The 17,322-nt window shown below is 44.2% G+C and overlaps 1 protein-coding gene across 2 annotated transcripts in view; it reads right to left on the bottom strand.

Annotated features, from left to right (window-relative positions):
- Positions 1 to 10,865, bottom strand: part of XPR1 (xenotropic and polytropic retrovirus receptor 1) — a 238,174-nt gene extending 227,309 nt beyond the window's left edge. The window contains exon 1 of one of the 2 annotated variants that reach the window (XM_084637868.1): positions 10,573 to 10,865. In XM_084637868.1, the coding sequence (XP_084493994.1) occupies positions 10,573 to 10,641 (69 nt within the window). In that variant the 5' untranslated portion in view covers positions 10,642 to 10,865. The remainder of the gene's footprint in view (positions 1 to 10,572) is intronic. The other variant, XM_084637867.1, reaches the window with a different exon arrangement.
- Positions 10,866 to 17,322: the final 6,457 nt, after the last annotated feature.

The following is a 17,322-nucleotide window of genomic DNA, read 5'->3' as shown; positions in this document are numbered from 1 at the left end:
CAGGGGGCGGGGGTGTGGATAGGGGGCGGGGAAGTCAGGGGACAAGGGAGTTGGATGGGTCGGGCGTTCTGTGGGGGTCAATCAGGGGACAGGGAGCGGTTGGATGGGGCAGAGGTTTTGGGGGGCCATCAGGGGACGGGAATGCGGGGGTTGGATAGGCATGGGAGTCCCGGGGGTCTGTCAGGGGTGTGGATAGGGGTCGGGGCAGTCAGGGGATAGGGAGAAGGGAGGGCTGGATGGGGGTGGGGTCCCTGGGGGGCAGTTAGGGGCAGGGGCCAGGCTGTTTGGGGTGGCACAGCCCTCCATACAGTTTCGGAACCCCGATGTGGCCCTCAGGCCAAAAAGTTTGCCCACCCCTGATCTAAACCATCATGTTTTAACAAGAATTGCATTGTCTGGTTCCATTTTAGGATATTTAAAGTGTCCAGCCTGTCCTTTTTGGCTATTATCCTAATCCATCCTGAGAACATGTTCTACAAACCTATTTCCTGCAACCAACAAGATACAAACCCCAATCCTTGAGCCGCATGCCAATTCTCCAAGATCAAGACACTGCAGCATAATTAGCAAATAGTAGTCAAGGAAAAAAGCAATCTGAGCAATAAGAGAGAAAATCAGAAGAACTGTGGTAACGGTGGTCATAATCTTGCAAAGTAAATACAAGGTCTAAAGGACACATCTTTATTTCAGGATACCACAAATGTCAAGTTAAACAGACAGTTTTAGCCATCTCCCAAAGGTCTGATTCCTGAATCCACACAGAGGTCTCAGCATGGGTCACTTGAATAACTGTGTTTTCCTTCTTAAGACATTGTTTACTCATCTTCTCCATGCCAGTCAACCTTCCCCCTCCACTGTTTTCTTTTTTAAACATTCCCAGGAAATACTTGGCATTTGAATCTGCTTCTCCACATGACTTGCTAGTTAGTTGCATATGACCTAAGTTCCACAGTCTATCAAGTGGCAAAAGTGTTCTTGTTTTTCCTCCTATTAATCTTTGCCTAGCTATAACTTTTTCCATGCACTAAAACATTCACACAGCCCATGAGAAATATAAAGTATAAGAAAAAAGGCTAGTTGAAATCTCCTTCTATAACAGGGGTGAGCAAACTTTTTGGCCCGAGGGCCACATCAGGGTTCCGAAACTATATGGAGGGCCAGGTACGGAAGGCTGTGCCTCCCCAAACATCTTGACCCCCATCCCAACCCACCCCCTCACACTTCCTGCCCCGACTGCCCTCCTCAGAACCCCCGACCCACCTGACCCCCCCGCTCCTTGTCCCCTGACCGCCCCCTCCCAGGACCCCCCACCCCTAGCCGTAATGAGTAATGAAACAAATGTAAACCAAATAATCCTTGCTACAGCAATATTAAATCTTCTCTAATAATCCAGGTGGGGGGGGAGGGTGGAGCATTACAGATTAATAAAAGGAGCCCCTACTGTATCTTTTCTCTTAGGCCTTGTCTACACAAGAGAATTTTACCAATAAAATTCAATCAGTTTAGAAGTTCATGAAGTTAAACCAGTGCAAGCCCGTTTTGTGTACAGTCAAGTCTGTCTGCATGCCTTATTACGATTTAGCTTGAGTTGATTCCTACCAATTTAAGCTCACGCAATAAAAGACACAAACCCTTTGAAATCTAGACATCTTTACTTTTTTCTTCCTGAGCAAATTAAATTGAGGCCCCAGAAAACTAAGTTGGATAGGAAAGGACGGTGACGACTAAAAACTACTAACCTCTAAAGGAGGTAATCTTTTTACAGTCACTTTACAACTGAATAAGGTGAAATCTTATTCACCTTATTCAGTTGTAGTGCTACTCTGCATGGCTCTGTCTACAGGGTACTGTTTCACATAAATCAGTGGTTCTCAACCTATTTACCACTGTGGGCCACATATGCAGCTCTCTGTGTGTTATGTGAGCCACAACCGCACAATATATTTACTACCTGTACGGCCCTGAGCCTGTCACATGGTCTACAGCCATGTGCTAATTGGGCCGCAAGTGGCCCGTGGGCTGAGAACCACTGACAGATCAAAAGTGACCCTGGAGGGGAAGCAACTCATGTCACTCAAACTTGTTGATTAAACCATACTGTTGGACTTCAAGTGGATTTGTTAGAAATAGAATAAAGGGAGTCACGTCTAGCATACTACTGGAAGGAGTGCATCCATGATGCAAAGCCTTACAAGGGAAGATGTGAAGTGGGGAAAAATAAAATGCTCCTCGGGTCTATAAGAGGAACCAAGAATGAAGAGTGCTTATATTCTTATTTGTTCAAGGAAGTCTAAATCCCTTTCTTGAGCTAGCTTGGATCCCATCTGGACTCAACTAGCTTTCACACTGCTAAGTATAAGGGGGATTTTTGGAAGTGAAAGGTTAAATTGATTTAGCATTAATAACTTAGCCCAAAATTCTTGGACAAGTTGCACTCATCATAAAGCTCAAAAGAGCATGAGGCTGGAAAATGCAGAATTTCTTTAAAATCTGTGAGACAAAGGTGTTCTAAAGGAATTTTAAAATCTGTAACATGTACGTATTTTCTATATCCATAGTTTCAAGATTAACCTCTAGAAAATATGCAGTGCAGTGAAAGATTTTAGATTATCAGCCTTGAAAACTGGGGGGGTACCAATTGTCAGTGGTACTGAACTGAAATATGTAAAAACTGGAAGCTGCATAGCAGCAGATTCAGTCACTGTTCACCTGGCCTATATAATTAAAAAGATCTAGAAGTGAAAGGCTCAATGCCCCTTTACCAATCACCTGAGCCACCCCATGCCAAGATTACAAACAGGGGTTTTCTTAAAATCAACTGAGGGGTGTTTGATTATTTTTAAACTTATCCTTGTTACGTCTAACACCTAAAATTACTAGATCAAAGGTTTTTTTTTTATACTTTGTGTTATTGACAGCAATTTTTATCTGCAGTCAGCTTACCCCATTTGGATCTCACACAAAGAAGAAAGAAAATCCTTTACAAAATAGGAAAAATAAGACAACAAAGCCAAAACTGACAGATTCAGAGGCAGGAGCTCAAATTAAAGTAAGTTTACTACACGCTTTTTTAAACTGACTAGATTTCAAATTATAACGTTCCTTAAGCATGTACACGGACAATCTAGAGCAGTGGTTCTCAACCTTTCTTTATCCAGAGATCCTTAAACTTAAACAGACAAATCTGCGGACCCCCAACCAGAGATGATGTGGGGGGAGGGGGTCACATCACATCCCCCTCCCAGATTTCTTGCCTTCCATGTGGCCCTGTTCTTTGAAGGGCTGAGGTAGCAGGGCACAGCAGTAGTGTATCTCCTTGGCTAGTTGCTGCCTGCTCATGGAGTCAATGGCTGAGAGCAAGCCCCTTCTGATGGCAGGGGGAGATCTCTCTTCTGCATGAGATTGCAATTTTTGGCTGCACCTATCCTCCTAACGCAGATAGGCTGGACAGCCCGCTGAGGTGAGTCAAGAGTGGAGGTGGCTCTACCTCCCTGAGTCCCACCAAACAGCATTGAAGCCCAGTCCTTGATAAATCCCGTGAAACCTGCTTGCGGACCCTGGGGTGCCGCAGGCCCCCTGTTGAGAACGAGTAATCTAGAGGAACAAATAATGAAATAAAAACAACAGGTGTGTGTCAAGAGGCAGAAAATTTAGGTCTAAAGTGAAATTGGCCCTGGCCCACCAGTTATGAAGTAGAAACTACATATTGAAAACCAATTCTTGCCAACCTCTCCTTCCCTTATATGGCTTAATCTCAAAGGGTAAAATTTTCACAAGTGCCTAATTTAGAAACTCACGTCCCATTTTCAAAAGGGACTCAGACACTTACAGCCTAAGTTCAACTGAAACCCAACTGAACTTAGGTCCTTTTGAGAATTTTACCCATAGTCTCCAATGGTATCAGTATCTCTTGTCCCAGTTGTTGTTTTCCTCCTTCTCACTTCCTAGATACTGCAATTTCAATCTAGCCCCTTTTCTTACTGGAGATGAACTGACAGAGCTACCAATGCAAAACTTTTCAAAAAAAAATAAGTCAACAACCTCCTCTCTTTGATATGATACAATGCACAAAAGAAAGGTTTTGGGGGCATGGAGCACCAAGGAAATTGGGCATGAAGAAAAAAATTTTGACTGAAAAAAATTATTAAACAAACAGGTAAGGAAATAGAACCTCACAGCTAGGTAACCAATTCAAATCCAATCCAGGTTAATTTTGGTTGACATGTGTTGCCATAAGCCTCAATCCAGTTTTTAGTGGACAGGTGTGTGCAGCACAACTGACATCTACGCTTGGCAATCTGAGCAGAGAAAACAAGGATTGAACAAACATGGAGAGACAGATGGTCTTACCTCTAGAGGGATCAGGGTTGAGGCATACTGGTGGACAAGCTTGATCTATCTCAGATACACCTGTACTGTGGATAAACAGATGTCCAGTGCTATCAGTCTAGAATTTTTCACCACACCTAAATGTACTTAATTATGTCATTAAATGTTTCTTAATAAAGAGCACCCCAGTTATCAGTACTGTATCTCAGATCCACTCAGTTCTTGGAATATGTTAGGGACAACTTTCTGTTACAGAAGGTGAAGGGAGTAACTAGAGGAATAGCAATTTTAGACTTGATTCTGACTAACAGGGAGGAACTGGCTGTGAATCTGAAGGCTGGAGGCAATTTGGTGAAAGTGATCATGAAACGATAGATTTCATGATTCTAAAGCAAGGAGAGCAGCAAAATAAGGCTAATGGACTTCAAAAAAAAGGAGACTTTAACAAACTTAGAACTGGTAAGTGACGTTCCACTGGAAGAAATCTAAGGGGAAAAGGAATTCAGGAAAGCTGGCAGTTTTGCTAAGAAACAATATTAAAGGTACAACAGCAAACTATCCAACGTGAAAAAAAGATAAGACAACTAGTAAGAGGCCGATAAGGTTTCACCATGAGCTCTTGAATGGCCTGAAAAATCAATAAGGAATCCTATAAAAAGCAGAAACATGAACAAACTGCATTGATGGAGTACAGAAGAATACCACAGGCATGCAGGGACAAAATCAGAAAGGCTAAGGCGCAAACTGAATTTTTGAATCAACGACAATAAGAAGAGGTTCTATAAATACATACATTAGGAGCAAGAGAAAGACAAAGGGAAGTATAGGTCCATGTCTTAGTGAGGAAGGAGTGCTAACAACATATCAAGAAGGCGAAGGTGCTTAATGCCTATTTTGTATTCATTAAAAAGGTTAACTGTGACCAGATAATTAACACAATTAATATTAACAAGAGGGAAGGAACAAGCCAAAATAGGAAAAAAACAGGTTAAATAATATTTAGATAACTTAGATGTATCCAGATCAGCAGGGTGCGCCTGATGAAATTCATCCAAGGGCACTTAAGGAACTAGCTGAAGCAATTTCAGAACTATTAGCAACTATATTTAAGAACGCATGTAGGGCTGGTGAGGTCCCAGAGGACTAGAGAAAGGCAAACAACGTACCTATCTTTAAAAAGGGGAACAAAGAAAAACCAGAGAACTATAGATCAGTCAGCCTAACTTCAATATCTGGAAAGATACTGGAACAACTGATTAAACAATAAATGTATAAACACCTAGAGGATAACAGGGTAATAAGTAATAGCCAGCATGGATTTGTCATGAACAACTTATGCCAAACCAATCTAATTTCCTTCTTTGAGAGGGTTACTAGCCTAGTGAATAAGGGGGAAAACAGTAGATATGATACACCTTGATTTTAGTAAGGTTTTTAACAGTCCCACTTGACATTCTCATAAGCAATCTAGGGAAATGAGATTTATAGTAAATTATTAATAGGTGGGTGCATAACTTGTTGAAAGACCATACTTGAAGAGTAGCTATCAATGGTTCACTGTCAAACTAGAAGGATGTGTCCAGTGGGATCCACTAGGGGTCTGTCCTGGTCCAGTACTATTCAATATTTTAATTAATTACTTGGATAATGGAGTGGAGAGTATGTTTATAACATTTCCAGGTGACATTAAATTGGGAGGGCTTGCTACCCGTCAGAATTGAAAATGATTTTGACAAATTGGTCTGAAATCAACATGATGAAATTCAATAAAGACAAATGCGAAGTACTACACTTAGGAAGAAAAAAAAAATCATATGCACAGCTACAAAATGGAGAATAAGTGGTTATGCAGTAGCATAGCTGGAAAAAAATCTGGGAGTTATCGTTGCTCACAAAGTGAACATGAGTCAACAATGTAATGTGGCTGCAGAAAACGCTTATTCATTCTGGGGTCCCAGGAGTGTCATGTGTAAGACACGGGAGGTTACTGTCCCACTCTACTTGGAACTAGTGAGACCCCCAACTAGAGTACTGTGTCTAGTTCTAGGAGCCACTCTTGAGGAAAGATGTGGACAAACTGGAGAGTGTCCAGAGGAGAGCAATAACAATTATAAAAGCTGTAGAAAATCTCACCTACAAGGAAAGACCAACAAAACCGGCCATGTTTAGCCTTGAGAAAAGACAACTTGGGTGGGTGAGGGGGGGGGGGAGAAACTGATAATCTTCAAATATGTTACATTGGTATGTTATATGTGTTATATCAGCTGTTATAAAGAGGACAGTTATCAACGGTTTTCCATATTCAATAAAGGTAGGACAAGAAGTAATTGGCTTAATCTACAGCAAGGGAGATTTAGGTTAGACAGTAGGAAAAATGTTCTACCTGTAATTTAAGCACTGGAATAGACTTCCAAGGGAGGCTGTGGAATCTTGTCATTGGAGGCATTTAAGAACAGGTTAGAAAAGCACCAGCCAGGGATAGTCTAGGTTTACTTGGTCCTGTCTTAGTGCAGGAGGCTGGAGCAGGTCTCTCGAGCAACCTCCTAGCCCTAAATTTCTATGAAGGCTCATTCAGGATACATCTTCATTTTCTGTTTTTTGTATCTCTTATAGAAAATATCTATCAGAGGCAAGATGCAACATTAATCTGATATTTTTAGAAAACAAAGATCCACTTGAAATTTTTAGCCACCACTTGGTTACATAATTTTCTAAATTACTCATTGAACTTGCAACTTTGTTCTCAAACTAAACTTCAGCCATTTTTAGTAAGAGGATCGTTAACTGGTATTCAGATACAAGGACTAAATCCTTTGGAACTGGGGAACAAATAGAAGAGGTAGGATTGGACAAAACAGCAGACATTAATATTACTCTGCTACCCCACTTCAAGTTGTTTCAGCTTCTATGAGCCAAACTAAGACAAATACATGATTTTAGAACTCTTTTCCTTTCAAAAATTCTCTTATCAATTTATTTCTACTGTGAATATTAAGATGCGAAGTCCCCCAGAAAAAACAAGAGCTCAAGTAGCAGGGAATGGATTTTTTTTTAAATCAGCCATTACCATTTCAGACAAAGTTGTTGCTGGTCATGAGTTTCCTAAAGTTCTCTGTTGTCTATCACTCATTTCAAGTTGGGGAGAAATGAGACATATCACGAGCAGCAACAACTGTTACTGAAGTCTCTAAAAACAATTTTATCCATGTATGCACCTGAAAAAAACAGACTTGATCTCCATCAGGTCAAAACGGAAACTTCCAACAAATCCCATGAACCAGATTTCAAACTACGTAATCAGCAAGACCTTTTGAAAGTTGTGATAGCTAATACAAGACTGTTTTGAAAGCACTGAAACACTGAAAGATGATATTGAAAGAAAGAGCCTCCCTAAACTCGGAAAGAATGAAAATGCAGAGTTTGTGCAAACACAAAAAAATACAAATTCCAATAACAAACATCACTGAAGGCACTAACAAAGAAGAATTCAAAATAGGCTATCGTATCACTGAGCGTGAAAACACAAGCATCTGAATGAGGAAAGATATCATACTAGGATATTAACATTTATTCACTCTAGAGTCTAAATTCGGGAAGATGCACATAAGAGTAGCTTCACTAACTTGCCTACCAGTCTTACCTGAAATATATATGAAGAACAAAAGTAGATTTTCCAGTAGTGTCAGTGTTAGCACTGAAGCATTAGTAATTTATTCCTGCAAAGCTTTGAGTAACAAAGGATGTTAGCGTTCAGAAGACTTCATGCCAAATACTGCCATGAATATCTGTGCAGAAATCCAACTGATAGATGTATTTGCACGCACAAAGACCACTGGAATAATTTAGTCCATTTTTTTGTTTCTTTTGCAAATATTATGCTGGATAATAATTTTATGGGATTCTTGCTACTTGGTTAAAATAGATTTCAAGAAACCCTGAGGACTGATATATACTGCAAAGCATTATTTTAGATGTACTCAAACCTTTAAGGTTTAATAAATTTTAAATGCTGAACCTTTCTGTATTGCCTTTCCCATTTGTTCTTTTAAAAAACAACATTCTATACCCCAATTTAGGATTAGTCAAGGGATAATTTTACTGCTTTCATCATAAATTGATGTAATAAAATCTGAAGAAAAATAAAAGCTATTTTCTGCAAATAATCCATGATTAATAGAGCAGAACCTTACGTGAATTGTGTTCATGAAGATTAAGAGTCTGCAACTTAAGTGGATTAATCCTAAAATCAAGTATGAAGCAGACATATACAAAGCAAATTTCCCCAGAAGGCCTCACTAACCTTAAAAAATTAAGAAACTGTTGCTATAAAAACCATAATGTTCTCAGGCATTCAGGTAGATTTTTATATTCACCACAGCTGTCCCTTCAGTTCTGATCTTTAGGAGCCATACTTCACTGAGAGGCAACTCTGAGTCAAAGAGGTTATATATTCCAAGCCTCCACATGTAGAGAACTGACAGTGGTGCTGAAAATCACTTGCTCACAAGAAGCTGTAAAAACACCACCAAATTTAATAAGAACCGTAATCTGGGCTCTTGCCAGCGTCCCAGAACTGAAAGAACATAAAACAATACAGAATTACGCATAACTCTATACTACAGTTCCATAGCCTCTATATTTCTAAATTACATAAAGTTACCATAAAAAGAAAATACTACAAGGGAGAAGTAATTCTCAGCCTCCCGCATACCATCAATCACATATTTTATATTATCACTGGTTTCTCCTAATAATCCCCACTAAATGTTTTTAAATAACTTATTTATTCCTCAAGCTCCTAAACCCAGCTCATCTGCTATCAGAGAGATTATATGCAAAAATTCAATGCTGCCCCTTAATGTTACAGCTATTACTTCAAATTGCTTTTACTCAAGCTCTATGGATGGCGTGAGCTCCAGTCTCATTCTTAACATGTCCCTATGTGTATAAACATATTGACTTTGCACTGTGTTCCTGTTGAGTATATAAATGGAAACCGCTGGATGCTAGATAATGTTGCTGAACACAAAAATAATCTCTTGGATCCAAGTGGTTATACGGCAAATTATCAGTATTTATTTAATACAACCCTTAGAGCTCATTGGGTATTTTTCGGGTTACAGTCCTTCACTCAAATATATGCAACCAAAAAATATACAGCAATGTTTATTTTTTAAAAGTATTGATGCCATATAAAGGCTTAGTTATTTAAATGGCCATGACAGCTATTTGTTTCCTCCAAGCCTCAAAAATCAAAAAACAATCACAGTCCAAGTTTCAAATTTATGGACAAAAGCTACACCAGCAAAGACATTTTAAATATTTTGTATAATTGTAACATTTTATTTTATATATTTGGAAACAGAAGTCTTTCAGAGCATGCTCCTAGGCTATCTCCATGTCAAGTTTCAATCCAGTTAAGAGAGCCCCACGGTATGCTGTAGCTCACGAAAGCTCATGCTCAAATAAATTGGTTAGTCTCTAAGGTGCCACAAGTACTCCTTTTCTTTTTGCGAATACAGACTAACACGGCTATTACTCTGAAACCTGGATAGACATTTACCACACTGATCAGGGCTGGGGTGAACAGGGACGAGAGTGATGGAAAGCCAGATTACCTGAGAGTTGCCAAAAAGAGATTCGGGCTGATAACAGGCAGGGTGACTGATAGGAGGCCGATCAGAAAACATTTCCAGCAGGGCACAGGGGATGATGGGATGAAAGGAGAGCCCTCTGGGCTGGGAGAACCCCAGAAGCAGAGGGCGTGACATGGGATGCTAGCGGAGAGCCACGCCAAGGGAGGAAATGCTGGATTCGGGGTTCCCTTTGCGAAAGCCCTGGCAGGAGGGCATAGGGTGACTGAGACGCCTCGACAGGCTAAGGGATGGGGAAGTGAGGTGATAGGGAGCTGCCCCGGTGAAAGCCCCCGGGAGAGGCTCTGGGATAAGGAGCCGCTCCTGATCAGAGAGAACCCGGGGCAGTCACCTCCGCGATGACCGGGACCCTCCCTCAGGCACACCAGCGGCCGGGGATCACACAGCTGGCAGGCAGCCGAGGGGGCCGGGTCGCTGCTGGGGGCCGCGCCGCTGAGCCCAGCTCCTTCTCACAGCTCGCTCGGCGGCGAGGCCCTGGCTCCCCGCTGCGGGGCGCCTGGAGCCCCCCCGCCCCCCGCCCCGGCGGCAGCGCTGCTCCCGGCGCCCCGCCCGCCCCTCGGGGCTGAGCGCGCCGGCCCGGCCCGCGTACCTCATACTGGATGTACTGCTTCCGCCACTCGGGCGTGATGTGCGCGGAGAGGTGCTCGGCGAACTTCATCCTGCCGCCCCTACCCGGCCTCCGCCGCGCTCACTCGGCTGCCCCGGAGCCGGCTCCGCGGGACCCTGCGCTGGCTGGTGCTAGCGGGCCGGTGCTGCTGCCCCCGCCGCCGCGCATGGGCCCCGCTCCTCGCTCCCGCCGCCCGCACTGCGTCCCCTCCTCCCCGCCCGGCTCGGGTCTCCTCAGCGCTGCCCTGCCGCCCACTGCGGCCCCGCCGCAGCCGCCGCCATCTTTCCCTCTTCGCTCCCCCCCCCGTTCCCCCTACCGCCGGCAGGACGTCATCGCCATGGTAACCACCGCCCACCTCCTACGCCGCAGCGCGGAGACCGGCCGGGGGCGGGGCCTAGAGCCAGGGGGCGGGGCAGAAGTAACAGCGAGCCCCACCCTCTCCGGTACAAACGTGGCTTGAAAGCGAGGAGCGCGGAGAAGCCTTTGGGGGCGGAGCTTTTCCCCCTTCGCTCCGCCCACTCTCCACCCCCGGTCAATGCGGCAAGAGGGTGTTGTGGACGTCGGGGCCGTACAGCTGGGCACAGTCGTGCCAGGCAGGTGCTAGAAGGCAGGGAATGCTGCTGCAGGCCAATGGTGGTAACTCCTCCTCCAAGAATGGACTGGTTGGCACTGCACAGCGCACGAGGGTGATGAGATGCTTCAGTTGAGAAAGGGAGGTTGCACGGTTTTGGACAGTGTGAGCTAGTAGCTAGTGCCAGACTGGGTTACATGTAAGCAGGAGTCCCTGGTTTGGCCAGTATGAGTGGGCTGGGGACAGTGGACCGAACATGAGACAAACAAAGGTCACCCCGTTCCCATTAGCCGGTGTGGAGGGCAGGCTTGGGTCATGGGATGAGCCACCATCATAGTGCAGACGGCTACCTATGCCATAGTGTCTGTGCATGGCGAAAGTGGGAACCCCCTACCGGTATATTATGCCTAGGACTGTACTGAACATTATGCTAGACCAGAATGGACTTTTGAGACACACAGTATCAAGTGGTTTTCCTGAGGAATCTCTATGGGGAGGAGAATGCAAATTCCTCACCCTCTTGGTTATGCAAAATCCCAGCCTTCTGAAGCTATACCCTGCGGAGGGCTGATTACTGATTCCCACAGTCTCAAGATCCAATGCTCAAGCTGTATAAAGGAAAGAGTAACCTATTCAGAGTTTGTTAGTTCTGAGGTAGGGTATTCTGAACTTGTAACCACGGAAAAACCCCTTGGTGGGGTTTGAAGGAGTGACTTCTATCAGAATCCTTGTTGGAGTTGAGGGCTAATCTCCGGTAAGCTTGTTGGCATGACTGTACATTCTTTTATTGTTTTTAATATGCTTTCTCTATAATGCTTTCACCTTAAAAATAAATGTGCTTGCTTATAAGAAGTTGTGTGGTAACTTGTGACTGTTAGCAATTACAGCTATTCATAGCCTTTGAAGAGAAAGGAAAGTGCAGACCCTGACTTGTTTAGGCAGTCTGGCTTGCTGGGAGTATCACAGTGTAGGAAGGGAACTGTGCAGTCTGGGGGGAAAAAACCCTGGTCGGAAGGGAGAGAGATGCAGATCTCTGACCAAAAAAGGTGGCAACTGAGGAGCCTAGAATGGGTGCCCTCAAGACACCACAAAAGGGGAATACAGGTACTGTTGTCCTGAACTGTGACAAAAAAAACAAATCAAACCTCCTGCATTTAAGTGCTGTTTTCTTTTACCTAAAAAATTATATTAACTTGCTACAATCATCTATAAAAACAAATATTTCCTCCTAGTAAATTTACATGCACAGTGATTAATGAGGTTTTTTGTCATCAAGAGAAGAAAGCAGTATAAGTCATATTTGGTTTGAGCATTGGCCTGCTAAACCCAGGGTTGTGAGCTCAATCCTTGAGGGGGCCCTTTAGGGATCGGGCCAAAAATTGGGGATTGGTCCTGCTTTGAGCAGGGAGTTGGACTAGATGACCTCCTGAGGTCCCTTCCAACCCTGATATTCTATATTTGCATAGTCTCTGCTGGTTAACTGAACAGCTAGTAGTTCACTACTAACATGGAAAACTTCAGTCTTAAATCAGCTTTTCCTTTAAAAATACAGTATACTTTGGAGAGCCAGTTTGTTCTGTGATATAGCAATAGTTAACAGTCATCTTTGCTCCTAGGCGTATTTCCTCCACTTTGACACTGACTCACTCTGGAATCTCTAGCAAATCATTTAACCTTTCCATTACTTACCAGCTTTATAGGGTGTTGCACGACTTAATTAATGGTTGTAAAGTTCTTCAGAGCCTTGAGTGAAAGGTTCTATGTAAATGCAGAAATTATAAGCATATTATTGAACATACCCGAGTAAGCTGTATATTATAGTAACAAACCCACATCCTGGAGCATTATTGAATTTTATATGACCGTGAGCAGAAAAGTACTTTATCTTCAAATTTCTTTTCATATTTCATGTACAGCAAGGTGCTGCTCTCTCTCTGGTCCTAATTCGTCATTCTGTCTGAGCTGAGCTTGGCACTTAGAACGGGGGGCTGTGTGCCTAGCCCCAAAGTTAGTTACAGCAGCTTTGGGATGGCTATAACTTGAGTTCTGAGTGCAGTAGCTTCCTATGGATTGGGGTCCCAGGCCATCCAGCATTTGGCAAGTAGGCTGGTAGCTTTAGCAGGACCCAGGGCTAGACTACAAGTGCAAGCAGATTAGCTCTAGATGATCTTCACTTTGCTGGTTCCAGTCTCACAGTGGGTAAGGTGACCAGATAGCAAGTGTCAAAAATCATGACTGGGAGTGGGGGGTAATAGGTGCCTATATAGGAAAAAGCCCCCAAAATTGGGACTGTCCCTATAAAATCAGGACATCTCGTCACCCTAACAGTGGGAGACCAAGTGGGGTGAGGGCAGAGCCACTGTTCCTTGTTCTACCTGTCCAGGGAGGTGAGTTGGAAGGGGACAATGTATCTCTGAATGCTGGGAATGCCCTGTTATTTTTACAAAATCCAGCCTTTTGTCTTGCTTTTGTGAACCCTGTAAATTGGCCATCTGAAGCAGCTGAGCTCATGCAATTGATGACAAGTGGGCTGAGCACACAAGCCTCAAGGACCCACCTCACCCCTGCATGTTGACATCTCCTCCCACACCCACCTTCCAAAGCACACACCACACCCCCACATCACCTCCACAAAAGTTGCTGAAGCAGCCTTCCTCCACACAACTCCTCATAGTCAAATCCACAGAGTGACAGGAAAAGAGAGGGAGGGGCTGTTGGGCTAAGGAGACAAGCCTTTGTCCCTCACCCTCCCTCCTAGGCATAACCCCCAAAAGTGCTGCCCCCCCCCCATGCATCATCACTCCTACCCCATTTGAAAGGTGTCTTGGCTTTTTAATTTGAAAATATGGTCATCCTAGGTGAATTCTCCTGCCCACCCCTGTTGCACCAAAGAAAGCCTATAGAAGGAGTGAGGTCAGGACCATTCTTCTAGCCCTTTCTAGCCTGGGGAGGAGGATGAAGAGCCTCCCTGGGTACCCTCCAATCCATGCAGCACTAGTGTGAATCAGTAGGGGTGGGGTACATGCATGAGAGGGAAAGAGCATGTGTGTGAGATGGGGAGAGCTGTGTGTGAGTGTGAGAAAGGAGTATTGGGGCTATTGGGCGGGGAACAGATTCAGAATAAGGGAGGAGACAGATGGAAAGAATGAAAGAATATGCAGGAAGGAGGAAGATAGAAGAGAATGGTGGATGAGGGAAATTAGAATGAGGGATAAGACACTGCAGAAAAATGGAGGAAAAGGAAAGTTGGAGTGAAGGAACAGAAATAGTAAAGGAGGAGGAAGAAAACCAAGGGAAAGAGTGAATTAATTAAATATCTTTAATGCCCAAGCATTACAATAGACAAATACTTAATACTTGTGCAGATCATAGACGTCTACCACAACTGCCTTCAATTTACCAAAGCTGTTTGTGTGTGATTGTGACCGAATGTACTGCTGTAGTCACATGCAACACACTATTGTAATAATCTCTGTACAAAATATGCCTTGTGCAATATCATTTGAAAACGAACAACTCACTGGTCAATAATATGGTGAAATGTGTGTAGCAACATTATAATGTAAAGCTATGAACATAAACAAAAATTATGACTGAAATTTGTTTACCAGACAAGTCTGGGGAGGGGGGTAAACCTGTTCCTCAGAGACAAAGGGCAAACTGACACCTCTAGTCAGTTGTCATCAAAGTCGATTGGCTATCACCGGTCTAGTGGCCATTCCTTGGCAACAGAAGGAGACAGGAACAGATTGATTTGCATTTTAATAAACAACATGGAACCTCTTTCACCCCGAGACTCCATGTTTCCATCCTCACAGTGAGAGCAAACTTTACCTATTCGCTCTTTCTTTCCTTTCCCTTTCACCTGAGAAGACAAAGGAACCAGCTTTTGGACTTCGGGAAGGGTCCCGATTTGAGAATTTGGTCAGCCCTGTTGCTCTGAACTTTAAGAAGAAGTGAGAATTTCACCTTGAACCAAGCCTAGTTTGTTAAAGTTCTAGCACTAGAAAATGTTTTATCTTTATTTCCTTTGTACTCATTTCTGACTTTAATGCCTTTATACTTGTACTCACTTAAATAAATTTGTTTTGTTCTTTAATCAAATCCAGTGCTGAGTTTAAACTGAATTGTTTGGTAACTCCAATTAAAGTAGCAAACTGTTGTACACTGATCTCTTACAGGGGCAATGGACCTCTAATATTTGAACTGTCCAGGAGAGGGCTTGACAGTGCAACACACATATTTTGGGGGAAAATTGGGACTGGGAATATGCTGGGATCTCCCTGTATCTAGTAACCAAGCCTGCTCAAAGCTGGAGTGTGGCTAGTGTGTTGTTGATAAACTGTTGGGGTCAGAGTTGTTGGACCAGGGCTGCAGCTATACACAGACACTCAGGGTGTGACTTGCATGCTTGCAAGCTGTGTGTGGGCAGCCCAGTTTGGGAGCTATAGCAGCAAAGCATTGTGAGGCCTCCCCAAGGTTACAGGGCAGATGCTGAAACTGACACAGCCCCTCACTGGTCTGGATTGCACCCTGGGATGATATAGTAACGACACAGATTGCGCACAAAGGGCTCTGGTAAATCGAGGGGAGTTCTGCTACGTGTTTGAGAACCATGCCAAAGACTCTGTCTGGGCTGCTTCTGCCTACCTCTCTGGCATTTGGAGAAAAATGATTAGGACTTGAGAGGAGCAGGGAAGCAGTTGATTCAAGCAGGATAAAGTGTGTCAGGGTAGTGGAAGGTCTATATGGGAAGAAGTGTCACTGTGTTGTCAGCCGGTCAAAGGATAACTCAGTCCTGCCCTTAGAATGGAGAGGATATGGGAAACAGCCTTTTGATCCCTCCTGACCAAAGAGAAGATAACAAGGAAAGCCCAAAGTCCAAGCCGAGAGCAATCCCTGTGTGTACAAAGGCACTGGCGGCCTGCAAAATACAAATATTCAAAGACTATGAAGCTCCCAATACGGGATGCATTAAAACACTGAGGTCCAGACCCTCGGTCCCGCCCTCCCCATCCAGTTGCTTTGCAATGCTCAGGCAGCACAAAGCAGACAGAAAACAGCCCTAGGGAGTAACTAGCCTGAGCTGCTTGCATAAGGGAATCCCTGGGTTGTGTAATACCAGTGTAGCAGCTCAGTGCCACCTGCTTCCCACTCTCTACCTGCAGCAGAGGGTGCATATCCGGGGCAGACCAAGCACTGAGAGGTATATGGCTGGAGTACATGGTGCACCAGCTTTCTTGGGCCAGCGGACCCGTCATTGGGACTGTTGCTGCTGGTGTAATTTACATCTGCTCTAAGTTGTTCCAAGGGCTAAACAAGCCCGGCTACTTCTCAGATCAAGGGAGATAAAATGATGGCGTAGGGCATAGTTCAGGCAGACCCAAGGATCTGGGCCACTTAGTCAATTGTCAGAATAAATATTAATGGCACTAGAGGCAGGATGTGGTCAGAATTCAGTTCCTGAGATGACCCTGTCTCCCCTGCTGATAGGGGTTGAGAGTGCTGTGGTGAACCGAATGCTCATCCCTGAAGGAGGATAGAGGGCATCCCCCTTGAGTGATCCTCTCCAGCTAACCCATGAGCCTGGTGGACAGGTTCCATAGGGAAGAGCATCAATCTCTTCTTGGTCTAAGGGATAGACTGGCCTGATACACTGATCTACAAGAAGAGCTGTTACAGCTCAAAAATTCTCTCCCAAGAAAAAGGGGGGGTGGGGGGAGAAGAAAAGGTATGAAGTAGCACGGCAATCAGAGGTGGATTAAGGCCTAGGCACTGCACCCATGTCAAGGGTCCCAGTTCCTGGAGTCCTGTGGTTACTTATTATCTTAGTTTTTCAATCCTGAGAGCATTCTGCACCAAAAAATTAAACATTCTTCACACAGTATTTTAAAATTCTGCAAATTTCTGCAAATTTTATTTGTTAAATAAATGTGGAGGTTCCAGCATGGCATTGGGGAGCACAGGCCACTGGCTGCACAGAGGTGGGAGATCACTGTGCAGCTCCCCCCAGGACACAGACTCAGCGGTGAGGCTGCATCCAACCCCGACACAGCACAAGGACCAGGCCTGCCCCAGAAACACCCAAGGGCCCTGCCTCTCCATGCCAGGTGCACCAGGTGTGGGCAGAAAGGCTCAGCAAGGCAGGATTCAAGTGCGGA

This window comes from Lepidochelys olivacea, assembly GCF_965140295.1.
Source record: "Lepidochelys olivacea isolate rLepOli2 genome assembly, chromosome: 8".
Lineage (NCBI taxonomy): Eukaryota > Metazoa > Chordata > Testudines > Cheloniidae > Lepidochelys > Lepidochelys olivacea.
Note: the sequence above shows the minus strand (reverse complement) of the source record. Positions and strands in the feature narration are given on the sequence as shown.